Source organism: Borostomias antarcticus (assembly GCF_949987555.1).
Source record: "Borostomias antarcticus genome assembly, chromosome: 15".
Lineage (NCBI taxonomy): Eukaryota > Metazoa > Chordata > Actinopteri > Stomiiformes > Stomiidae > Borostomias > Borostomias antarcticus.
Window position 1 is genome coordinate 18966857 of NC_140248.1, and position 27500 is coordinate 18994356.

General features: G+C 49.8%; 1 protein-coding gene across 3 annotated transcripts in view; it reads right to left on the reverse strand.

Moving 5' to 3' along the window:
• The window catches only part of LOC311318724 (RNA-binding protein Musashi homolog 2), a 199639-nt gene that overhangs the window by 99526 nt on the left and 72613 nt on the right, over positions 1-27500 (reverse strand). For all 3 annotated transcript variants that reach the window (XM_084450146.1, XM_084450145.1, XM_084450144.1), the window contains exon 7: positions 860-908. In XM_084450146.1, the coding sequence (XP_084306272.1) occupies positions 860-908 (49 nt within the window). The remainder of the gene's footprint in view (positions 1-859; positions 909-27500) is intronic.

Genomic DNA, 27500 nt, shown 5'->3' on the forward strand with positions numbered 1-27500 from the left:
AAACACGGACACTGCCCAGGTCGCTGTCCTGTACGCTGGTTGAAGACTGTGCTAACGCTACAGTGTAATAGGGGAATGTATGGCCTCCTTGCCATAGAATATGTTATGATAACATCGCTGAACGTGTCATTTGTACATCGGTTTCTCACAAACATCCATTTTGGAGCTCCCACTTTGGAGATCCTGACGTTGGGACGGAGGCATCGTGGCGCCTCAGCTCTTTACTATCTGCCGTAGAAAAACGAGTGAAAAAAACAAAAGCCAGTAGAGTCCAGTAGAGTCAAGTTGAACTGGTACCATGGTACTGCGCACACACACACACGCGCGCGCACCCACACACACACAAACTCACAGTCTGAATGGCCAGGACTATAACCCCCTATATCTAGAGAGGGCCCGCACCTCTCAACCACACACACACACACACACACACGTGTGCGTGAGCGCGCACACGCACACACAAACTCACAGCCCGCATGGCCAGGACCATAACCGCCCTATATCTAGAGAGGGCTCACACCTCTCAACCACACACGCACACACACACACACACACACACACACACCCACACACACACACATCCCAGAGCCATCATGCACCATCAAACACTCAACCTGCCGCTCATGCATTCTAAAATACCACTCCATCGATTCTGAAGACGCGTCTCTGTCCAGCCAATCAATGTTCAGCCAATCAATGTCTAGACAAGTGCTGTACCTGAGACCATGAGAAACTGAACAGTGTTGAGTTGTTATCTGATGGGGGAATGAGTCATAAAAATGAATGAGGTCTTTCTCAGTGTCTGAGCCTCACACACAACAGACCAGCACTGAAGATAAAGCAGACGGTTTGGACTTACCTCTATGTCTGTTAGTGGTTTTATCAAACATTAGCATGGCGTCTTCTACCTGCAACATAACAGAGAGAGAGAGAGAGAGAGACGTTAGTGGGGTATGGACACAGAGCAATCACTATGACTTCAGTACTGCTACTTTAAAGAGGGACAATGACCGCAGGTCCTCAAAGACACCCCCCCCCCCCTCAAGATCCCCCACAGAGCCAGAGGACCAGGGCGGTCCGGACCAAGCAGCCTGAGACACACCCTGACAACAAGCACACCCAAACAACCAGATTGTATGTCCTCCAGTATGTATGCGTAGTATGTCCAGTCCTATGTATGTGTTGTGTGTCGTATGTAGTGTGTCCTATGTATGTGTGTTATGTATGTGTTGATGTCCTATCTATAGGCATTTTCCTATAGATAGGACATCACCAACTATCTTATAAAGTGCACAGCTACAGACCTTGAGGGATAGGCTACCGTACCATCGTTGTTGTTACGTTGTTACTTATTGAAAGTAATGCAATAATAATAATAATAATAATAATAATAATAATTTTTCCTTCTTAACAATTAAATAGAATTCTACCCTCAAACAGTAGGACAGGGATTTGAACCCATGAACCTGATGTTACAAGTCTGCTGCACTAGCGATTATGCCACTTGGACAGTCGTGCCTGGGATTGAATAACATACTGTTTAAGTGACATTTATTGATTGTACAATACAATATACAATAGCAAATGAGATCTGAGATCTCATCCATGAGCTTAGGAATAGCTACTGTAATGAAAAAAACAAACAGATTTAAAGGAATTCAAGGTAAACTAAAGGTAGGCTGCTACGTATTCAAACATCAAATGACAGGACGGGCAGTTGAACCCGCGGGCATTATGTTCCAAGTCTGCTGCACTTAAGGTTGTGCCACATGGTCAGTTGATATATGTTTACCCATATTATCAAGCTTACAGCTACTTTTCCATGGCTCAACTTGCTACACTAGCTCACCACTCGCCAGCAACAAACCTGGACTAGGCTATTGCAACACCCCTCCACCTGTTACCTGTTCATATTCAAATTAACTGGATGCATGTGGTTCATAGCCAGTGGGCTAATGGATTGTGTGTGTGGGGGTCTACTAGCGTTAGCGAGTTCCAACCAGGGCTCCAATTTTTGCTGTTGGCGTTGACCGCTCCATTCCATTTCGAATTTTTCCCATTCTGCCGCAGGTGTTGGACTGAATTCGATAGTTTGATTGATAGAGGCCAGTCCTGATTTCGATAGCAACTTGCTCTCAACGGCATGTACTGCCTTTACTGTGCAACATCAACTGTCCAGTTGTCAAAACGAATTGCCAACAAACTGATTATGCTGACCAGATATTTTTCCGCTCAACCTTCCTCCGTCCACTGCAGCTGGATCAAACTAACCAGGCCACTGCTGGTTCTCTCCTTCTACTCGGCTACTCACTTCGCGCCGCGGCGAGACAGACGGCGAGCGTGGGCCCTCCGACGGGTCCCGGCCAGCGCCGATCGCACGGCGCGGAAATGAAACTAGACTGAAAAAATGGATCTAGAAGAGACAAGCGCGGGGTCTGGCGCACAACAAACCGTCTGACAAGATAGAGGCCAGCGCCTGACAGACTTGTTGTCTGTTGTTGTTGTTGTTGTTGTCGTCGTCAGTCTGGGCCAGCCACGTCTGCGGGATTTCACACGAACTTCACTTGGCGCCCGACGTCTCGGACGTTTCCCTCGCTGCAATATGCTTCCTCGCCCGGCCGGCGGCGCCGCCCCGCGCCCTCACCGCGGAGGCTCCGCCGGCGGAGCGCTCCATCAGATACGCTCCGCCAACCGCACGCAGCGCCGCACGCCGACAGGCCCGCCCGCCGCCATCCCAACCATCTGCTTGGCTCTGCAGTGGGCCAGTCACACTGCTCGGTCTAATGACCGCAACGAGGCCCGGTTGGGTCGGTGGAAATCTAGTTTACAAGTGCGGGGACTGTGACAAGCACGCGAGGACGGTCTCGCACTATGCTAGGGTAGAGTGTGCTAACAGGTCCGTACAGCCGCTCATGAACATATAGGTCTTTCACTGTCCAGTGGAAATACAGCTGTACTGGAGCTTTATGATATGCAGAGGCCTAGGACAGCAAGTGTGTGTGTGTGTGTGTGTGTGTGTGTGTGTGTGTGTGTGTCTGTGTCTGTGTGTGTGTGTGTGTGTGTGTGTGTGTGTGTGTGTGTGTGTGTGTGCGTGCTACAGTATGACACCACAAAGGACAGTATGACACCTCCTCCTCTCCACTAGCCTCTATAGAAGCAAGAAGCACCTCCTCCTCTCCACTAGCCTCTATAGAAGCAAGAAGCACCTCCTCCTCTCCGCTCGCCTCTATAGAAGCACCTCCTCCTCTCCGCCAGCCTCTATAGAAGCAAGAAGCACCTCCTCCTCACCGCTAGCCTCTATAGAAGCACCTCCTCCTCTCCGCTAGCCTCTATAGAAGCACCTCCTCCTCTCTGCTAGCCTCTATAGAAGCAAGAAGCACCTCCTCCTCACCGCTAGCCTCTATAGAAGCACCTCCTCCTCTCCGGCTAGCCTCTATAGAAGCACCTCCTCCTCTCCGCTAGCCTCTATAGAAGCACCTCCTCCTCTCTGCTAGCCTCTATAGAAGCACCTCCTCCTCTCTGCTAGCCTCTATAGAAGCACCTGCTCCTCTCCGCTAGCCTCTATAGAAGCACCTCCTCCTCTCTGCTAGCCTCTATAGAAGCACCTCCTCCTCTCCGCCAGCCTCTATAGAAGCAAGAAGCACCTCCTCTCCGCGACCTTTCAATGCCTCCATTCAGCCAGAGCGCAGCTCAGGGGTCCATCTGATAGACGGTTAAGAACCCTCTTCACTGCCCAACAAAAAAAAGACCTCCGCACGGGAGTGAGCTGGGACTCACTCCAGGGGAGGAGAAATCTCCCTCTCCCTCACTCCTCTCTTTCTCCTGGCTCGGCGGGAAGAAAAGGTTCAAAGGATAATGGCTGTCTTATCACTATGTAAAAGGGGAGTGGGGACTCCAGCGGAGTGGCTGGCCTTTTGTGACAATGTAGAAAGGAGCCCACGTGTATTTCGGCGGCGGCGTGTGCGGAGGTGCGGTCCTGTCCTCGTCTTTGTCGCCGCCCAGAAAGGTTTCACAAAGCCAGTCGAGAGGGCGGAAGACGGCGTCGTTCACCTTTAACCGAGCATGGGGTAAATATATCTCCCGTTCTATGAGCGGACACACAAACACGCTGGTCTTCAGCGGGGCGCGCTGGTACGGGGAGCACTGGTACGGGGCGCTGGTACGGGGAGCGCTGGTACGGGGCGCTGGTACGGGGAGCGCTGGTACGGGGAGCGCTGGTACGGGGCACGCTGGTACAGTACAGGGAGCGCTGGTACGGGGAGCGCTGGTACGGGGCGCTGGTACGGGGAGCGCTGGTACGGGGAGCGCTGGTACAGTACGGGGCGTGCTGATACAGTACAGGGAGCGCTGGTACGGGGAGCGCAGGTACGGGGAGCGCTGGTACGGGGAGCGCTGGTACGGGGAGCGCTGGTACAGTACGGGGCGTGCTGATACGGTACGGGGAGCGCTGGTATGGTACGGTCACGCTGGTACGGTACGGGGCGCACTGGTACGGTACGGGGCGCGATGGTACGGTACGGGGAGCGCTGGTTCGGGGCGCGCGGCCGCCGAGATGACGCCACGCCCGACCGGCGGGGCGAGGTGAACGAGGTCACGCCGGTGACAGCCGCTTAACAACCGTCGTCTCTGCCTATACGATAGTTAACAACCGTCGTCTCTGCCTATACCAGAAACAACATGGCTGCCGTTACTGATACCAACGTTACAGTTGGGAATATATTGTACCTGGTTATGGGGGGATGATTTACTGATGCGTTTCCTGATTAAATGAGACACAAAAAAGGCAGAAGCGCTAATAAACATTCTCATCACATCTTTCACTTATTGTTAACGCACGGAGCAGCCATCTTGATTTGACGTCAGTGGCTGTGGTCGGTGACAATTTTTGCAGTCAATCCAGAGGAAACAGAGGAGATGGAGCTTCAATCCAATACTTGAACACCGGACGCCTGGGACCTATCTTGTTTCTGTCAGGTAGCAGGGCGCTAAATGACATCGCCCAGGTAACCTCTACAATGGTGACAAAGGTGTCAAACAAATCCATGCACATGAAAGCCCAGAAGTCAAATCGGCACTTTTGCCGTTTAAATTTCGTATCGGACGACAGGGGCATCAATAAGAACCGGGACATGTCGCTTTTACTCAGGGGGGTGGGGGAGAGTGTCAGCGATAGGGAAGATTTAGGAGCTGAGGAAATGCAATACGACAGCGGTTTAGATCAGCGGCCATCTCCCATAATTTACATTCAGCGCACGGGCAGGGGGTTGTCGAGGAGAGGTTTCCCCTGGATGTGCGGCCAACACTCCATACATCACCTGGGCTGAGACCCGCGGGTCCACCAGGGAGCCTGCAGCGCCGGGGAAGGACCGCTGCCTGACTGGGCTAGGTCCGGTCCGGGCGAGGCACGCCTGGGAACACAGGGGCCAGGTGGGAGTGGGGAGGGGCCGGGTGGGAGTGGGGGAGGGGCCAGGTGGGAGTGGGAAGGGGCCAGGTGGGAGTGGGGAGGGGCCGGGTGGGAGTGGGGAGGGGCAGGGTGGGAGTGGGGAGGGGCCGGGTGGGAGTGGGGGAGGGGCCAGGTGGGAGTGGGGAGGGGCCAGGTGGGAGTGGGGGAGAGAGAGTAGAAAGACTCTCTAACTGTGACACGGCTGAGTCATCAGAGCTGGGGTCTGATGGATGGCCTTGATTAGTCGTGCGCGTGCGTGCGCGTGTGCGTGTGTGTGTGTGTGTGTGTGAGGGGCACGGAGAGAGCCTCCCCCGCTCTGCTCAGGGCCAGACAGGGTCAGGGTTACGGAGAACTGAACTGTCTCTCGAGCTGCACACTACAACACCGCCTTACTTTACTTCAACTAGTAAAGTACAACTACTACTACTACTTTACAACAACTAGGCCTTGCTTCAAACCCTTTTACAATACCCATATTCTTATACGCTGCTCCCAATTAACAGAGGTTTGACAACAGTTCTCCGGTGACACTGGACACATTTTATGACAAGCCCCTCTCAACTCTTCTTTTACCCAGAAAATCTATATCCCTGTCTTCCAGCTCTTCTGCCTGCAGTGTGAAGCAGGCACACTCCAGTGATTCTACCACTGGTGCTTTAACAAGGAGCAGAGGGCCAAACTTGAGCTCCCGCAAGTCTCTGCAATTACGGAGGGACGCGAAAGACCGGCTTCCGACGGAGAACTACCAACCAAAACAGAGGCTTTCCTCCGTGGAAGAATTCTCCGTTTCAAAATAGAACGCCTCCAAGTTAAATGTCAACTCTGCATTAGGCTATCAAGCTATCACGTTTGCATTAGACTACTCATTTTCTGAGTAATAGGTTGGCTTGGCAGCTCACCAGAGACGAGGTTATCAACTCAATTTACATTTAGAGCCGCGCTGAAAGAAAAAGGCAGTGGGATAATGTGCCCGGCCGGCTAACAATGCCACCATACTGTATGTAATTGCAAATGATATACTGCAAAAGGCAGCGTGTCGACGTTCATTCCAGTTACTTTTCCTCACGTTGACATTAACAAAACGGCTCGAGGAAAACAGTTGAGGAAGACGATTCCTCAAATCTGTCGGAATTAAATATGCATGAGGACCCGCGCCTCCACTCCGCATCCAAGGAGGTCGCTATGGCGATGCAAACTGATGCATATTCTAACAGGGACCTTTGTGTGTCAAGGAAGGCCCCCGGGAGGGTCGTCACGGCGACGCCGTCCGCCGGGTTCTCCCGTTAGCGCGGGAGCAGAGCCATCAGCGGGACCGATACGCATGACTAGAGACGCCGGCGCCGGCGCACGGGGCAGCGGGCGGGCGGCGGCGTGACAGGCCAGCTCCCGGGATGGAGCCGCTGCCCCTGGTAGCTCTCCTCCAGAGAGGAGGAGGCAGGATGAGGAGGGACAAGGCCTCATCCATCAATCCCTCTGTGCTCCTCTGGCTGGCTGCAGGGAACTGCCCATTACTGAGTCATTTTATTAATAGGGCTTCAGAGCACCAGCCAGGCACTACTCCCCCTCCACCTCACCATCTCTCTCTCTCTCTCTCTCTCTCTCCTTCTCTCTCTCCCTCTCTCTCCCTCTCTCCTTCTCTCTCTCTCCCTCTCCTTCTCTCTCTCTCTCTCTCTCTCTCTCTCTCTCCCTCTCTCTCTTTCCCTCTCTCTCTTTCCCTCTCTCCCTCTCTCTTTCTCTCTGAATGGAGTATGCCTGCGAGGCCCCTCCGTAACTGCCGAGCCCAGCCTTCCTCCCTGGTGTGAAAAACCTAGGCCCGGGAAATATTGTGCTTCCCGGCCCATATAGTAATTGGAGAGGTGAGAAATCCCTGAGCCCTGGAGCTAACAGTTTAACATGGAGGACTTACTTAAAGTGATGCCTTTTCCCCTTGCCAAACCAATCAGCGTCCTGTTTAAGCAGACACATGGATTTCACAGCAGTCTCTTTCCCACACAAACTGCCCCCCCCCCCCCCCAACACACACAACACACACACACACACACACACTTCTCTCTTCCTCATACACATTCTTGTGTCCATGATAATTACATTAATCAGTAGAAAAGGCGGTTAGTAAATCTGCTAATTGGTATGTAAATAAGATTCACCTGACAGTGGCCGGCCCACAATCATGTTCATCTGAAATAAATGTAAATATGTCACTTTTCATTTAGCCAGAGAGCAACGACGTGTTCAGAAGATGACTACCAAGGTGTCCCTTTCTCCTTCTCCTCCAGCCTCTCTCTCTCTCTCGCTCTCTCTCTCTCTCTCTCTCTCTCTCTCTCGCTCTCTCTCTCGCTCTCTCTCTCTGCTTTGTCGCATGAGGAGTGAAGGCCCGGCATTATATCCTTGTGCAGCTCCCCTTGGCTTTTGAAACGCTGGTTTAACTAGATTTCCATTTCTTCAGCCCGATCGATGGCTAACCAACGAGGCACAGTGTACGAAACCAAGTTAGAGGGAGCAATGCCATTTTCTATGTAATGAAAAAGGTAATTGTATCTTTGCTCTTTTTTCCCCCACAAGCTGTGAGACTGGGTGATGGCCATGAAGGCGGGGGGGGGGGGGGGGGGGCTCCACTTCAATCCCCTGCGAGGAGCCAGAGAGCAGGAATCCGGTGGAATGCGATAGTCTCCTCACTGCGCCAGTGACTACACACCAACACTTTGACATCCCCATTAACGGAAGCCAAATTCTCTGAATAACCAACTGGAAAATAAAATGCGATAACACAATTTCTCTTTTCATGAATTAATCATGTTCAAGGTACCGTGCTCTGATCGCACATTCGACGAACAAAAGCTCTGTCTGGAGAGCTGAGGCGGCTATTGTACGCTGTTATCTATAGGTGTACGATACGGATAAAAAAAACCTCTGGAGGCTTAAGTTGAATAGTATTCTGCTGAATTACTGCCGTCGATATTCCCAGGGCCTGCTGTGTTTTTACTTAGATTAGCCTAAAAACTATTTTAAAGGCCATTTCAATAATATGACATTTCTCTTCACTATTGTGACTAAATGAATGTCAATTGAACCCATGTTTTGTTACTCCCCCTTTCAAGCAAAGCGCCACCGTCTGTCATTTTCGATAGCTCGTCTCTCTTTGTCAGCATAAAAACAGGAGCCCTATTTGAATACAGTTACCCATCCTTCTATTTATTAAAGCTTGGATTAACATGACAGGGGGTTTTGTCTGGGGAGTCTTTAATACGGCCCAGAGAAGCGATCTGGGCGACAGTAATAGGCTTCAGCTAATGTACTTGACTGATGCTGCTTTCTCAAGAGTTATAAAGCGGAACAATGGCAGAGGGATCTGTGGTGTGAACACAAAGGTGTGATTTTAAATTAAAATCTCATTTTAATATATGGGAGTTGGGGTGATGTTTATATATGGGGGTTGGGGTGATGTTTATATATGGGGGTTGGGGTGATTTTAATATATGGGGGTTGGGGTGATTTTAATATATGGGGGTTGGGGTGATGTTAATATATGGGGGTTGGGGTGATGTTTATGGGGGTTGGGGTGATGTTTATATATGGGGGTTGGGTTGATGTTTATATATGGGGGTTGGGGTGATGTTTGGGTTGGGGTGATGTTTATATATGGTGGTTGGGATGATGTTTATATATGGGGGTTGGGGTGATGTTTGGGTTGGGGTGATGTTTATACAGTATATTGTAGTTGGGGTGATGTTTATATATGGGGGTTGGGGTGATGTTTATATATGGGGGTTGGGGTGATGTTTATATATGGGGGTTGGGGTGATGTTTATGGGGGTTGAGGTGATGTTTATGGGGGTTGGGGTGATGTTTATATATGGTGGTTGGGGTGATGTTTATATATGGTGGTTGGGGTGATGTTTATATATGGTGGTTGGGGTGATGTTTATATATGGGGGTTGGGGTGATGTTTATATATGAGGGTTGGGGTGATGTTTATATATGGGGGTTGGGGTGATGTTTATATATGGTGGTTGGGGTGATGTTTATATATGGGGGTTGGGGTGATGTTTATATATGGGGGTTGGGGTGATGTTTATATATGGGGGTTGGGGTGATGTTTATATATGGTGGTTGGGGTGATGTTTATATATGGGGGTTGGGGTGATGTTTATATATGGGGGTTGGGGTGATGTTTATATATGGTGGTTGGGGTGATGTTTATATATGGGGGTTGGGGTGATGTTTATGGGGGTTGGGGTGATGTTTATATATGGGAGTTGGGGTGATGTTTATATATGGGAGTTGGGGTGATGTTTATATATGGGGGTTGGGGTGATGTTTATATATGGGGGTTGGGGTGATGTTTATATATGGTGGTTGGGGTGATGTTTATATATGGGGGTTGGGGTGATGTTTATATATGGGGGTTGGGGTGATGTTTATATATGGTGGTTGGGGTGATGTTTATACAGTATATTGTAGTTGGGGTGATGTTTATATATGGGGGTTGGGGTGATGTTTATATATCGGGGTTGGGGTGATGTTTATATATGGTGGTTGGGGTGATGTTTATATATGGGGGTTGGGGTGATGTTTATATATGGGGGTTGGGGTGATGTTTATATATGGGGGTTGGGGTGATGTTTATATATGGTGGTTGGGGTGATGTTTATACAGTATATTGTAGTTGGGGTGATGTTTATATATGGGGGTTGGGGTGATGTTTATATATGGTGGTTGGGGTGATGTTTATATATGGGGGTTGGGGTGATGTTTATATATGGGAGTTGGGGTGATGTTTATATATGGGGGTTGGGGTGATGTTTATATATCGGGGTTGGGGTGATGTTTATATATGGGGGTTGGGGTGATGTTTATATATGGGAGTTGGGGTGATGTTTATATATGGGGGTTGGGGTGATGTTTATATATGGGGGTTGGGGTGATGTTTATGTATGGGAGTTGGGGTGATGTTTATATATCGGGGTTGGGGTGATGTTTATATATGGGAGTTGGGGTGATGTTTATATATGGGGGTTGGGGTGATGTTTATGGGGGTTGGGGTGATGTTTATATATGGTGGTTGGGGTGATGTTTATATATGGGGGTTGGGGTGATGTTTATATATGGGGGTTGGGTTGATGTTTATATATGGGGGTTGGGGTGATGTTTATATATCGGGGTTGGGGTGATGTTTATATATGGGGGTTGGGGAGATGTTTATATATGGGGGTTGGGGTGATGTTTATATATCGGGGTTGGGGTGATGTTTATATATGGGGGTTGGGGTGATGTTTATATATGGTGGTTGGGGTGATGTTTATATATGGGGGTTGGGGTGATGTTTATGGGGGTTGGGGTGATGTTTATATATGTTGGTTGGGGTGATGTTTATATATGGGGGTTGGGATGATGTTTATATATGGGGGTTGGGGTGATGTGTATATATGTTGGTTGGGGTGATGTTTATATATGGGGGTTGGGGTGATGTTTATATATGGGAGTTGGGGTGATGTTTATATATGGGGGTTGGGGTGATGTTTATATATGGGGGTTGGGATGACGTTTATATATGGGGGTTGGGGTGATGTTTATATATGGGGGTTGGGGTGATGTTTATATATAGGGGTTGGGTTGATGTTTATATATGGGGGTTGGGTTGATGTTTATATATGTTGGTTGGGGTGATGTTTATGGGGGTTGGGGTGATGTTTATATATGGGGGTTGGGGTGATTAGGGTTTGGGGGAAGGCGGGAGCTGGGGATGACCAGCGGATCACCCCGTGGGTCCCCGGAAGGCGATACCAGCAAACGGACTGGGGGGTCAGAGAGAGCTGCGGGAGAGGGAAGAGCTCTCCTCTTCTATCTCCTCACATACTGTTTCATACCAGCCTATAATGTCCCTCCCGGCATGGAATTTTAAATCCACTTCAGAGCCGGCCGCGTAACTCTCCAGCCCTCCTCCTCTGGAGACTCTCACTGCCAGGCATATTCACACCCTCCTGGGACTGCAGGAAGCATATCAACAGCAGTTTCCGTTGCTCCGGCTCTATGCTATGTGTGAAACACATGTGAAACGCACACTTTACAGCAGACACAAGCTTCGGCCGTATCTGGTCCTGTAGCGATCGGTCCCAGTGAATTATCTTGTTGACGTTTTGGGGTGAATCCAAGGGTATATCCCACCCCAGAGCGCATCATCCCATTCATCACGCTTCATCCGTGCTGGAGTGGGCTGGTACTTCCTGCTCTGTTCACACTCATTCATGGAATGAGGAGGAGGAGTGCGCGCGCTGCATCCCAAGCACCGGCCAATCGCCCTGGAGCAAACCATGGCAGTGATTTGAACTGAGACGCAACTAGCCCATCTATCTCTCTCTCTCTCTCTCTCTCTCTTCCTCTCTACCCCCCCCATCCCTCCTCTCCCTCCTCCGGCTCTCTCAGTCATCACATCCTCTCTCTGTCTCCTCGTCCGTCTTCCTGTTGGGCTCATTACACGTCTCCAACAAATCTCTCCTTCGCTCGCTCATCTGTCCTTCCCCTGTTTGTGCTGCTTCCATTTCGTTTTTTTGCTCAATAAAACATCTAATGTACCTTTGGCAGAAGAAACATTTTGAAAAAGAAAAGTTCCCTTTGTTCTCTAGGGCGGAGTGGCGCGGCGTGGAGGGCAGCAGGGGTGGGGGGTGGCAGAGGAGGCGATGGCGCGGGTTAGTGGATCAAATGCGCAGCTGTGCGCAAGATTGGAAGGGTCTGTGCTCCGTCCCCTAACCTCTGGATCCTAATTACCGGCGGTTTGATGACGGCCCCTCGCCAGCTGCCGCCGCCGCCACCCCCGGGCCCGCTGAACACACAGGGAAGGCGGCGCTACGCGCATGCGGGCGGTGTGGGTCGCACGCGTTCGCCTGAGGTCGTACTCCACCGACGGAGTAGACCTCGCTCTGGTGCCAACACTAGTGAGGAGGCGGTGCTATGTCTTTCTCAAGCTTCCGTAATGTGTTATGGATATGTAGTCAATGTGCAGATGTTTATCATTCAATTTTTCGCACCACTTGCGGCGGCAAGAAGTTAAATGAGCATTTCCTGGCAGCCTTTTTATTGAGTGTTGCACACTAACTGTCAGGAGGCTTTGTGTAGCAAGCGGCCGAGGCAGCAGAACTCAAGACTGACAAGCCGGTGAACTCAAGACTGACAAGCCGGTGTGGTACAGATGGTAAGCTCCAACAGTTAACTACATGTAGACTGCAGAAAATCTCCATCCATGAGGGAAATTTGGTAATTATTTTGAGCCATAGGCATAGTCTATAGACAAATAATCGTTAAAGACAACACCGTAATAGCTTGGTGGTCTATAATTATTCCAGAACAAGGCTCTGGCTTTTTTCGTTGAGATTTTGAACACTTCAAATGTTCAAATGTGTCCAGAACAGAAATGTATCAACTCACGAGTGGTGGGAAAGAAGCCAGGGGTGGTAGATATGTCAGCGGTTTGAGGGCGTCTGACTAGAAACAGAAAGGTTCCCAGTTCAAGGCTGGCCCAAAGACACCAGCTCCTGTATCATTTTGGATAAATGTGGATCCTGTATGTTAGAAAGCAAATTATTCTCCTAACCGCAGTAAATAATAAATGTGTTTAAGCCTATCTAATGGTTTAAAAAATAAACCAAATAAACCTACTTCCGTTTGAACAGGGAGTGTTAAATCTCTTGTTCCTCTAGTCCAGGTGTGAAAAGGCAGATGGCAGTTATCTATTTTGGGTGGAGAGGTGGATAGGGAGTCCCACACCAGGTTTGCCACCAGCCGCTGTGTTCACTGCACTGAGAAGCCCGGTGACTGGGTGACATTTAACAGTGTTCTGCTGCCTCTTCAGGTTGCCGAGTGGCGGTGCGTCTACCAGGAAGAGCGCAATTTTGGGGGACAAAACAACTGCGAATGGTTACTTAAAATACTGTGGTTTTCATTATGGAGCATAATAGACCATCAAGCCAGCCTCACCTGTTCTTGCTTCCGCTGTTGCTGCTTGCGTTGGTTATGCTCATTATCGTCTACTTAAAGAGCTCGAGCACAAGCCTCTCATCATGTAAAATAATTGACGTTATCATCTTCGCCGCCTGTCTAGTCTAGTCACTCTGTACCTGGACCACGGCGGAGAAGAGAGTTAAAAGGATTGCACATACTGTACGGCCTGTTTGAAGTCAAGATGTTTGGCTGTGAATAACATCATAAGCCGCCTGCGGCTCAGAGAGCGAGGGATGTACCGTAGTCCGCCGGCGGACATGGGGCCTCGTTGACGGCCGAACGCGGCAAGAGGACAGTCCGGACTGGAGATCCCGATGCTGGGGCTGGCGTCGGTGCGACCGGGGGGGGGTTGAGCGGCGAGCCCCTCTGTGCCCGCCGTCCGCTCGGGTCCCGTGCCCCGCTGTGCCAGCCCGCTCTGGGCCCCGCCAGATAAGCGGATCGTTCATCACGCCGGCGGAGGCTGCCTTATCAAGCCTTCACAAGGATGCCGCCTCCCACAGCAAGGTCTCCGTTTGGAAAGTGACCTGCTGTCACTATCCTACACTACCCCGCCACCCCCCCCTCAAGTTCCAAATTACTGTGACAGCTCGCCCGTGACAAAGGAGTGGACGCCCTACGGAACGCCATCACATTCCTGATCTACACAGTGCATTAGGAAGAGGGAAATGTGAACTGAGCCACCTATGGTTAGAACTCTTTATATGCCCAGAAAATGCAATATTGGAAGACAAAGACGCAGGTTTCCAGCCATGAAAAGGAACAGGGCCACTATTGATGTAAAATAAATGTAATATTCTATTATTCATTCATTTAAGCAATTCCATTCGGTTCAGGCTCTTTCACTCAGGACTGGACATTAAAATGACAAAGACGGCCCAATGATGAAAGACATTAATATGCTGTTTGAAGGCATAGTACCACAGCAGTGTTATAATGTTTGTCGTCCGTTCCATTCTATTCTACTGTGAGAGCCGGGAATATCTCTTGCGGACAGCCAATGAGTACCCCCGGTCCAGCTGTGCTCAGGAGAGAGATACAGTACCCAGCCTCCACTGTGAAGGTCAAAGGGGTGGGTCTCTCAGTGTTAAAGCTCTGCGTAGCGTGTCTGTATGCGTGATGGGTGAATCAGTCCCCCCCCAGCCATGCCAGAGAAGGCCCTCGTGGGAGGTGATTGGCTGGCGGAGAGCGGGCTCGTCCAATCGCGCTCTCCGTGTCGTTAGGGCTCCAGCCCTCCGTGGCTGCCAGGAACTCCGGGCGACAGAGTCAATCAGAGAGAGCAGGGGGTTGTGGGAGCTCGGTGGGAGGTGTGTGTGTGTGTGTGTGTGTGTGTGTGTGTGTGTGTGTGTGTGTGTGTGTGTGTGGAGGAGGGCACCACCATGGGGTAGAGTCAGGCGGCGGCCATCACACGCCCCAGGAGAGCTGCCAATCAGGCGGAAGACCACCGCTACCCACCAATCAGGCGGAAGACCACCGCTACCCACCAATCAGGCGGAAGACCACCGCTACCCACCAATCAGGCGGAAGACTGCCGCAGCCTCTCTCTCTCTCTTTCTCTCTCTCTCTCTCTCTCCAGCGCAATGTTCCAGGCGTCCCGTTGGGCCAGGCTGTGTGTTGTTTTTGTGTTGTGTTGAGCGGTGTGGCGTGCTGTGGTGTTGTGTCGAGCGGTGTGGCGTGCTGTGGTGTTGTGTGGAGCGGTGTGGCGTGCTGTGGTGTTGTGTCGAGTGGTGTGGCGTGCTGTGGTGTTGTGTCGAGCGGTGTGGCGTGCTGTGGTGTTGTGTGGAACGGTGTGGCGTGCTGTGATGTTGTGTGGAGCGGTGTGGCGTGCTGTGGTGTTGTGTGGAGCGGTGTGGCGTGCTGTGGTGTTGTGTGGAGCGGTGTGGCGTGCTGTGGTGTTGTGTGGAGCGGTGTGGCGTGCTGTGGTGTTGTGTCGAGCGGTGTGGCGTGCTGTGGTGTTGTGTGGAGCGGTGTGGCGTGCTGTGGTGTTGTGTCGAGCGGTGTGGCGTGCTGTGGTGTTGTGTTGCAGGGTGCTGTCTTGTGTGCTGTGCTATGCTATCTTGGGTGCTGTTGTGTACATACTTGTTTAAAAGAGAGATTTAAATCCCATTACGGAAATCTCCCTGGGGATACAAAACTGTGAATGTCATTGAACTCTATGCTGGAATCAAACCATTGTAATCCACACACATCGAAATACTGTTAAAGGGGTAGTGTGCTATTTTGATATTTGATATTCCTGATATGTCTCACATCAATCTAAAATATAGAGACCATAACTTCACTGATCGCTCAAGTATTGAGCTAGATCCGACTCAAATTTCTTTACAAAAATTGGCCGGGGCAATTTAATGTGTAGCTTTTTACTGTGTAGCAATTTAATGTGTAGCTTTTTGCTCATGGTTTAATATCACTTGGTCTCCTCGACCTGATAAACGTAGGCTACTTGCTAACCGACTGTTGAAACAACAGCTACATTTGAACCGGAACTATTTCTCCGACCGCACTACGTCCCTACGTGTTGTAAACTTCCGCACTGTCACATTATAGAGACGGGTAAGCCAGAGAAAAGTAACGAGACGAGAGTTGAGCCCGTAGAGCAAACACAGAACAAGACAAAGAAGGCATTTCTTATTTATTATGTTGTGTAAAGCACATTCAGAGGCACATTGTGTCTGAAATGTGCTCTATAAATAAATATTATTATTATTATTATAAGGAGTTTACAAGTAGCCTACAGCAGAACTACTTGTAACGGGATATATCATTTATAACAGCAATGACGTGTGAATGTACAGTCCCCAGGTGTGGGAATAAAATGAATGCAACGTCTCTGTTCATAGGCTTCCGTTGTCAGACCCAGACCGGTTGAAACTGGTTTGTTCTGAGGATCGACAATACTCCAACCTGAGCGCTCCGTAGGTCAGACGTGCGGGTTTGTGGAGAGCATATTGACGAAAACGATTTTTACTAGCGGTAATGTGATGCGGAACTCCTTAGTGATTTGATCCAGTAGCTAATGGCAGGGTGTATTGTTTACAAGTTTTATTCCATGTTTGTTTGTTACCAATAAAACATACCATTTTTAGAACATTACTGTGCTGTTTCTTGAATTGAACACACTATACATAAAGCTTGTTTTGGGGTGCCCCAGGCTTGTATTCAGTTATGTAGGGTATGTTACAATGACACCATAATGCTTAGAATAAGAAGAATGCTTAGAATATTGCCATAAAGATTATCAGTCTGTGTTGTCCAGAGCTTACAGCAGGTCACAGCATTTCAAAGGCATCCACAGCCTATTAGAAGCTACATTTTCTCCGGTGGGGAAGGGGTAGGCCTGTTTATCTTGAACTACGCAGCTTGGCAGAACTCGTGTGTGTCCACAGCGCAACTGCTCTTGAGTATCAGCCATTTATTCGCCAGGAGAAAACACAAGAGGAACATTTTGGTAACCAAGCTGTGGAGTTGAATCTACACAGCTCTCATGACACGTTCCTAAACCTTGCACAACAAGGGTCCCCTCTCCAATGTGTTTTACATGTTTGGCCTCTTCACTGCAGTCGGCTGTGCACTTACAGAATTAAGAGTTGTGCACTCACAGAATTGGGCCTCTGTTTCCAATTTATTTTGTGGACGTGGAAAAAAGTGTCTAAAACTGCCCGGTTTATTAGCAATGGCAAGTCTATGTCCTCGTCTATGTCCTCAGTTGTGCACGCTGGTTCTGTGTCCAAGGATACATCCATGTTTTCAAGGGCGTTCAGTAGCTTACGCCTTCTGTCAGCATCTGTTTACTTCTCGCGCGCCTATCGTCCATCTCTAGGAGTCGACCGCCTGTGTATTCAGGCTCAAATCTGTAGCCTGTGCTATTTTATTCAAAATCACGTTCTTCGTCATCATAATAATAATGATCCTTTGTCCACAAATAGCCTACACTGCTTCAGCTGAACAAACATAGAATGCGCTCACCCAGCTAGGTAGATTCCTAAATAGCCGGGACTACGTGCCCGTCGCGTGCGCAGGAGCAGTGTGAGGCTGGAGCTATGCTCATATCCAAGCCTTGCCGAGCACGTAAATACAACGGATTGTGATACATTTCACAGGACAGCATACTGAGACCGCTATGATTACACACTGAGCTTCCTGATAGTTTTTCTTGAGTTTTTCAATGTGTATTAACTTGCCCTGCCCACTTCCATTGTAAAGAAATATGAGTCAGAAGGAAATCTCGATCTAGCTCAATACTTAAATCAGTGAAATTATGGTCTGTACAGTATGTTTCAGATTGATGTTAATAAATGATGATAGAACCCTCACTCTGCTCCAAAAAAACAATTTATTCCTTGTAAAAAATGACATTTCAACCCTATAGTCTTCGTCAGGTTCTGACCGGGTTCTGAACTGACGAAGATATAAATATGGTCGATACGTTGTCTTTTTCTACAAGGAATAAATTGATCTTTTGGAGCAGAGTGCAGGTTCTATCATCATTTATTCATACTTTGAAGTCAACCCAGGACCAAGTAAGATGTGCATATGATTACCTAAGTAAGTCAGATTGATGTTAGGCATATAGGGCTAAATGTCCAAAATAGCACACTACCCCTTCAAGTCTGTAACATAATAAACTGTAGCAATAAATAGTAATGAATGGTGTCTCGAAGATGAATAATTATTTGACCAATTCTGCACAGATTTCATGCGTCAAACATTGTTGTTCTAACGCTGCACGCTGAACATTGTGTTCCGGTGGTGACAGATAAAGGTGACAAGGCAGCGTCCCATTGTTCCTGAAAATAAAGAGGAAATTCCTGATTCCCGTCTCCGTCTCATCTCCTCTCTGTCTCTGCCTCCCTGCGACGCTGCCGCCATCTCACGACGCCAGCACAGACTCTCACGAGCCAGTCGCCACCCTGCACCTCTCCTCTCCTCCTCTCCTCTTTTTTTGCCTCTCTTCCTCTCCTTTCTCCTCTCCTCTTCTCTCTCCTCCTCTTCTCTCTTCTCTTCCCTCTCCTCTTCTCCTCTCCTCTCCTCTCCTCTCCTCTAACAGTCCAGATCCTCACTGTGTGAACAGGCAGCACAACAAACCCTGTCAGACTAAATCAGCACATGCCAGTCCAGACGTAACGCAAGCCATCTACTAATACATGAAGCATTGTCGTCAGGCAAAGATTCATGAGATTGAGGGGTGATAATCTCTGATCTCTTTACACCTGAAAAGGCATCTCTTAGAAAAGATGTCTCTGCCTATCTCTCTTCTCTCTCTCTCTCTCTCGGCAGAACTGCACGGCTGTGTGTTAACACAAATCTACAGATATTCACAGTGAGGCTGAGAGTGCACCAGCGCTCAGACACAGGGAGATCAAAGGCGCCAGCGACAGACTCGGTAAACATGGAAATTTATTCCGCTCATCAAGAAATGTCAGCCGTTCCCCGCGGGGGGTGCGCGGGCCGCCTGTCCTGATCCCGCTTTATTAGCCGCGGCCCGGGCCAGGTGTCCGGCTCGGACCAACACTAATCCAGGACGGAATGAGGAGACGGCGGGTCCAAAGTCTTCCCTCCCTCTGTGTGACTCAACCGACTTCACATACCTCTCCCCCTGACGACCCCCCCCCCCCCCCCCCCCCTTGTGACACTGCCCCCCCCCATCCTCCTCGTCAGGGTGGGTGATTAGCTGTCACCTCTCCCCAGCAGCAGATAACACCCCACACAGCCAGCCTCCCCTCAGGGAACACACACACACATGCATTAGGAAAAACACACACACACATGCACGCGCACACAAACAACAGAACACGTGAGGCTACACACATAAACACGAACGTATGCATACACAAACGCAAGCACACACGCTCGCATACACGCACACACACATACATACATACATACACACACACACACACACACACACACACATACACGACCAGAATACCGCTATATTCAGTCCATTTTTCCGGTACTTTTACTCTGACTCAAATCTTCCTCATCTCTTCCTCACCTCAAAGCCTCAAGGCTCTTTCTTTGCAGTTAAAGCAAGTGTTAACATGACAGAATTGTCCTCTTTTCAAAGGTATATCTCCCAAAGGGCTACGTGAGTGAGTTATGTAGGCCTGAAAGAGAGAGCACATCCTCCACTGTCACATCGAGCTCTCTTTCACTACGCTGTGCTTTCCAGAGCACTGCTGCTGCTCAACAGTGTCCCCCGGACTAATCACATCCCCTAATCAGTCCCTCCTGTTCACAGTGGACCAGCCAGCCGAAACAGCGTTCAATCAATCCCAAGAACACCGGTTAGAGATCCTGGGAACATCATCTCCATAGCGACGAACAGCGAGTCTTTATATAAATACCAAAGCCTGGGTGAATACTCTTTTCTGATTGGCCAGCAGGTGTTCTTTAAAACCGTAAAATGCGCACGTAGTTTAGTCACAGATCTAAATGAATGCGCTATCAAGCTGTAACTATAGCAACACGAAAGTGGCAGCTTTGACAGCGACCCAAAGCAGCTAATCCCATAGGCTGCTGTAGGCTATCTGATATTGCTAGCCAGCCATGAACAAAGTGTAGGCTACGGTGTATATTTGCTGCGCAACATATCAATTGTCCTGTTGTCAAATCTTTGCCAACAAACTGTTTATGAAAACCAGACATCCCATTTGCCTCTTAATCAATAACCTTTTTTTCTTGTTATGGTACATCACTGTCAGTCGTACCGTCACATTCATTGCGTGGACAGGATATTGCCTGATAAGTGAAGGGAGAGCTGTCACGCATATTCACAATGAAAAAAGCCATTGATCTGGGGACAATGAGATGTCTGGCAAGCAAGCCAGCCTCTTCGTCAAAAGCAGGGTCACATTCCACTGCTTATTATCCATAGGCAAAGCTATTGACAGAAAGGCTTGCTAGCATAAAGTTGGCTTTCTGGGTCATTGTCACTTGCATCAGTCAAGTGACGGGTGGTTGTCAAGCAGTGGCAGCGGGACTGTATGAAAGTCAGCAGTGAGCAAAGCACAAATAATGTATTTCTTGAAAATAGGAGTACATGGCACATATTTTTTATTTGCGAATCCATTTACTTAATATTGTTGGCCAATGGCCATGGTATAAGCAGGACAATCAACGAGTACAGTAGGTGTGCATTATACAGTTGAAAGACACTTTGCGGAGGCTGTCTGTATAACGCACACATACTCGTTGATTATCCCTTCCATATAGTGGTGGAGCTGATCCCTGGGGGTCTCCGGGGACCCCCACACCATCATCCAGGATCTCTGGAGGGTGGCGCTTGTGTAAAGAAGCTTAAGCCAACGTAAGCAAAGCCTGCAGTCAGATCCTATGACAAACATGTTGGCTTCCCTATTCCAGTGGCCAGGCTGGTCTGTGCTCAGTGAGTCTTCCTGCAGGAAAGCGTATGGGCTTTGGACTTAACTCGCTTGGAAAATAGCTGTGGAGTGTGCTGAGAGTCAACACGGGCTATACACCGTTCTGTTTGTGGAGAGAGAGAGAGAGAGAGAGGGAGAGAGAGAGAGAGAGAGAGAGAGGGAGAGAGAGAGGGAGAGAGAGAGAGAGGGAGATACATAGAGAGAGAGAGAGAGAGAGAGAGAGAGAGAGAGAGAGGGAGAGAGAGAGAGAGAGGGAGATACATAGAGAGAGAGAGAGGGAGAGAGAGAGGGAGAGACATAGAGAGAGAGAGAGAGAGAGAGAGAGAGAGAGAGGGAGAGAGAGAGAGAAGGGGAAGGAAGAGCTCCAGCCAATTGCATCTGCTGTCTATCCCCATCTATACTGTAGCTTCTCCTATAATACAGTCCAGTCCTCTATGTACACAGGCCTTCCAATCAATACGCCAGGATGGGATCAATCTCGCTTCTCCCCATCGTATCATCTGACCCGTCTCAATGCAGGCCAGGATTAAAATGTAGCAGATAAAAATACAATTTGGCTGCAATCCCTTTTTATCTGCTGCCTTTAAGCAGCTTTTCTCAAGGGACGCTCGAACAATATCAGCTAATCATAGCTCCTGCTGGAATCGACGCATCTCTGGGATCGCAACAACAAGGTGGCGGGTATCTTCAGCTGCCATCCCGGCCGCCGCACCGCGAGGCGAGGCCAGCGAGGCCGGGGCGAGGCCGGGGCGGAGAGGAGAGAGAGGAGCGGCGGAGACGGGCGCCGTGGGGCGCCTCCCCTGACCCCGCCACCTGCGTAGAGATGGCCTGAGAAAGAGCTCCGCGCGGAGATAAAAACCCTCCCGCTGAGCGGGGCTTTTAACGCCAATTTGGCGTCCCGGCCTCCGTGTCGGCCGTCCGGGCAGCGAGCCTGGCCCCCGGTCATCTGACGGTCACTGAATTAGGCCATGGATGTTTTCTTTTTCATTTCAAATTAAACCCTGGCGCAGCGGCACGTCATGACATCGGCGCTAGGCGGGAAACGCCAGCCTGCTTTCATCTCTAACGTACATCCGTCTCACTGAGCCAGCTGGAAAGAGACAGCCGTTTAGCTGAAACGCTGATAAGCAGTCACGCTGTTAAGGGTATGGTCTTAACATTTCGCGGCTTGACGTTGATGCTGGAGCTATGGCTTGGGACACTACTCTATATCAACAGTAGGCATCATCTAGCAATGGACACGAGTGACTGCAGCTTACTACGTTCTAAGCCGAGGTTCCCGCATTAAAGTTCTGATCACACACACGAGCGAGGCTTTGCCTCGCGTGAATCCTGGCAGCGCGTAGCCAGATGTAATGGCTTCTGGGATAGGTATGAAGTGTGACCACGTTTCTCCCAGGAAAATAAGCCATATGATCCAGATCGAAGCCCTAATGGGTTTTATAGATCAACAGCATGGATTTTCCCTCTGTCTCCATTCGTACCTGGCTTAAGTTTAATTCAACTCAATTAAATCAACTGGTGAGCCCAGGAGTTCACGCACGACGCAATCACTCATCTTCAGGGCAGGCCACCTCATCTGGGTGGGAGCAGGCCTGTCCCACACACACTTCAACAGACACCATTAGGCAGCCACTTCAGCGGAGTGCCTCGGTCAATACCATTCCACCATCCAAAGGCTCTTGTTTAATTACTGGGGGGGCTTCAAGGTGACATCTTAAAACCCGTCATCAGACGCACGGCTGTTCAAGCTCCGACCTCAATCTTCATCAACCGAAATGTCTGAGCCCAGTCGAGAACTTAAAAAAAAAAAGTTAATTTTTTTTATTATTTTTTTTTTAAAAGATGCATGAAGTGTCTTAAAGTTTCATCCAGGTGCTGTCGGTTCAGCCGGAAAAAAAGGGCAAAGCAGTCGAGAGGATGTCCGCCCGCACCGCCAGCCGAACGGCTGCTTACTGTACACCAACGCCTCTTCCGCCGCATCCATAATTCATGAGCCGGGTTACGGTAAATAGGCAGGCCATGGTAAACACTCGGCTCATGGCAAGTACTACCTGGGTTTGAATAATGCATCCCCGGGATCGCTCCAAATGGACAGAAAGGCTCCCTGTTTGAAGAGACGCCGACGATAAGCAACGCTCAAAGTGGGGAACAGAATTAATGAGCGATTGTGAATAATGCTCCTGGTTAAAACAAAAAAAAAAGAGTGCAAGCGCCTATCCTGCATCCCGCCATTGTCTTTGGGCGAATCCGTCCGCTGATGAAAGGGAGAGGAGTGTTTTTCAGTGTCCTCCGTGATTGCGCCGTCTCACAGATGTGTAAATGATCCGATGTGAGTCTGGGCCAGGGGCCGCTTTGATCTGCTACTCAGCCGAGGCAGGTTCTACAACAAAAGGGGAGCGAAAATCCTGAGCTCAGACACGGCTGTGTAATCTAGCCCCGCCGTTCTCTGATCCTCTGCTGCTCCTCCGGCAGCCCCCCCTGGACAGCTCTCTACCTGCGGACCCCCAGGACCCCGTCGTGCCCCTGGACAGCTCTCTACCTGCGGACCCCCAGGACCCCGTCGTGCCCCTGGACAGCTCTCCGCCGTACCTGTGGACCCCCAGGACCCCGTCGTGCCCCTGGACAGCTCTCTACCTGCGGACCCCCAGGACCCCGTCGTGCCCCTGGACAGCTCTCTACCTGCGGACCCCCAGGACCCCGCCCTGCCCCTGGACAGCTCTCTACCTGCGGACCCCCAGGACCCCGTCGTGCCCCTGGACAGCTCTCTACCTGCGGACCCCCAGGACCCCGTCGTGCCCCTGGACAGCTCTCCGCCGTACCTGTGGACCCCCAGGACCCCGTCTACCTGCGGACCCCTGACTGCTGACTGTAATTTTGTGTATTTTCAAATGTACAGCACTTTGGTTGACAAGAGTCATGTTTAAATGTGCTCTATAAATAAATTGGATTGACTGATGCATACACATATGTACTGTACACACACACACACATGCATGCAAGCTTATACTGTACATACACACACATACAGTACACACATGCACGCACACACACACGCACACACACACAACGTACATGCACAACGCATACAACCATGTACACGGCCACTTCACGAGGATCATTCACCAAATCATTCATCAAATAGATATTCATCAAATAATTGCTCAGTCGGTATCTTAATAGCACGACGTTCATATCGGCCATTATTTCAAACGGTTCGACGCTTCAATCCAAAGTAACTGGTGCGTCAAAGCGTGTTTGGACAGAGAATCTCGGCAAACAACAACGAAAAGGAAAAGGCAGATAGACAATGAACAAAAGAAAACCGGTTTCTCTTCTTTTCCCTGCCGTTGTTTTCGGCGAGAGATCAGATCTGTGCAATCACCGCGGACGCCTCGACCACCTGACCCCGCGGGAGCGCCTTCACATCCACTTCAAAACCAAAAACAAAGCCCAAAGCCAAGCTTTGCTCCTTCTGCCTCTCTCTCTCTCTCTCTTTCTCTCTCTCTCTCTCTCTCAGGGCGCATCTCACCGTATGCTGGCGCCTCTTGAAAAGAAATTGCCCAGCCGGCCACCTCTGATAATTCTTAGCTCGACGTAATGGGAAGAAATGGATTTTTTTTTCTCCTACGAGGGCAATAGGGCATGTCTGGGTTTATACACCCAAATAATAGTCACACAGCCATAGCTTCTTAATGTCCCTTGCACTGGGCACTATTATTGCGGGGCCATCGTCCCCGCCGGGAGAGTAATTGACTTTCTCTATGAGGTAAGAGCATTAGGTTATAAATACGCTGTGCTTATGGTGTAGTCCTCTGCCACCGTCACCCTGGCCGGCCACTACGTGCCGATTAGGCCTTTTAATAAGATGAGCAATCAGGTGATAGAAATCAATTAGCCTCCTGCAGGGGCAGACGCGGCCGCAGACGGGAGACGGGCTCCGGGTTTCACTCCGGATCTGAGGCGGGCGAAGTAGGGCATCGCCGAGAGCGAAATCCCCCCCCGCCCCCGCCCCGGGCCCCAGGGACAGCTAGGGCCAAGCGGGACAGCTCAAAACTGGCCGGACCGGACTAGGGACACGCCAGCTGGACCGGGACGTCGCAATGGGTTCTGGGCGGAGAGTGACTGAACTAGATTAATATGCGAGGGATGAGGGGGGAGGAGAGGATCATGGGAAGCGTGAGGCTTGGCGAGCGCCACGGTTCTGATACCTTTGCGTTCGTATGACTGTAGCTGTAGATGGTAAATGGTAACTCGACTGCACTTAAATAGCGCTTTTATCCACAGCACTTAACAATGAAGGCCTCTCATTCAACTAACCCTTCACACACACATTCACACACCAGTGGCGGCAGCTGCCATGCAAGGTGCCAGCCTGCTCATTGGGAGCAATTTGTGGTTCGGTGTCTTTGCCCAAGGACACTTCGACATGGTGAACAGGAGGAGCCGGGGATTCGAACCGCCGACCCCGCGGTCGTCAGACGAGCCGCTCCGCCTCCCGAGCCACAGCTGTGTTTGCTGCAGGCGGAGAGCGATACTTCAGGACTACGGAGACCCACGTCCATTAGCTCCGCTAACACTCTCATCAAAGAGGAGAGCGTTCAGAAAGCCTGTGCGCACGCCTCTCGGGGGGGACCCGGAGCGAACGTGCGCGCCAAACAAAAGAGCGCTAGTTTAGGGGCGTTCGGGGAGAGGGGGGGGGGCGGTGCGCAGGGGTCTCGGTGGGTACCTGGCTAAATTAATTAGGAGAGAGGAACAGGAAAATGTGTTTCAGATCACAGATCACGCTGCGCAAAACGCCTTTCCCGCTGCGATCCGTGGCCTTTATTGATCGACGCTAAACGCTCCAGCTGGCACTCCATGAAATATTCATATTTCAATTCTGACAGCTATTTGGTGAAACTCAAAATATTTCAGTTCAATAATGGCTGGCTAAAAGGACATCAGTAACCACAAGCACAGGTGGCAGTAAGTGGGGAGGAGGTCCCTCCTGTCTTTCCTCCCGGGCTCAACTGCAACTACACACCAGTTAGAGACCAGTTAGAGAATAGTTAGAGACCAGCTATAGGCCAGTTATAGACCAGCTACAGACTAGCTATAGACCAGCTATAGGCCAGTTACTGTATAGACCATCTACAGACTAGCTATAGACCAGTTATAGACCAGCTACAGGTCAGTTATAGACCATCTACAGGCCAGTTATAGACCATCTACAGGCCAGTTATAGACCAGTTTTAGACCAGCTATAGGCCAGTTATAGACCAGCTACAGGCCAGTTATAGACCATCTACAGGCCAGTTATAGACCAGTTATAGACCAGCTACAGGCCAGTTATAGACTAGTTATAGACCGTCTACAGGCCAGTTATAGACCAGCTACAGGCCAGTTATAGACTAGTTATAGACCGTCTACAGGCCAGTTATAGACCAGCTACAGACCAGTTATAGACCAGCTACAGGCCAGTTATAGACCAGCTACAGGCCAGTTATAGACTAGTTATAGACCAGCTACAGGCCAGTTATAGACCATCTACAGGCCAGTTATAGACCAGCTACAGACCAGTTATAGACCATCTACAGGCCAGTTATAGACTATCTACAGGCCAGTTATAGACCATCTACAGGCCAGTTATAGACCATCTACAGACCAGTTATAGACCAGTTATAGACCAGCTACAGGCCAGTTATAGACCATCTACAGGCCAGTTATAGACCATCTACAGGCCAGTTATAGACCATCTACAGACCAGTTATAGACCAGTTATAGACCAGCTACAGGCCAGTTATAGACCATCTACAGGCCAGTTATAGACCATCTACAGACCAGTTATAGACCAGCTACAAGCCAGTTATAGACCAGCTACAAGCCAGTTATAGACCATCTACAGGCCAGTTATAGACCATCTACAGGCCAGTTATAGACCAGCTACAGGCCAGTTATAGACCAGCTACAGACCAGTTATAGACCAGCTACAGACCAGTTATAGACTAGTTATAGACCATCTACAGGCCAGTTATAGTCCATCTACAGGCCAGTTATAGACCATCTACAGGCCAGTTATAGACCATCTACAGGCCAGTTATAGACCATCTACAGGCCAGTTATAGACTAGTTATAGACCAGCTACAGGCCAGTTATAGACCAGCTACAGACCAGTTATAGACTAGTTATAGACCATCTACAGGCCAGTTATAGACCAGCTACAAGCCAGTTATAGACCAGCTACAGACCAGTTATAGACTTGTTATAGACCAGCTACAGACCAGTTATAGACTAGTTATAGACCATCTACAGGCCAGTTATAGACCATCTACAGGCCAGTTATAGACCATCTACAGGCCAGTTATAGACCATCTACAGGCCAGTTATAGACCATCTACAGGCCAGTTATAGACCATCTACAGGCCAGTTATAGACCATCTACAGGCCAGCTACAGTAGAGGTTCCTGTTGATGGACTAAAGCAGCTCAGCCCTCACGATGTCACCACCCTGCCTCCCACAGTCTGAGAAGCCAGTGACTCATCATTTGTCCAATCGGCTGGCGGGTCGTGACAAGCACACACGGCTTCTGGAATCACTCACTGGTCACTGAGCACGCAGTGATATTTAGCCAGATTTAGCATAATACTCCAGCTTAACGTGTGTTGGCTAATTTGCCAACAGGCTCATTGTGAACAATCTC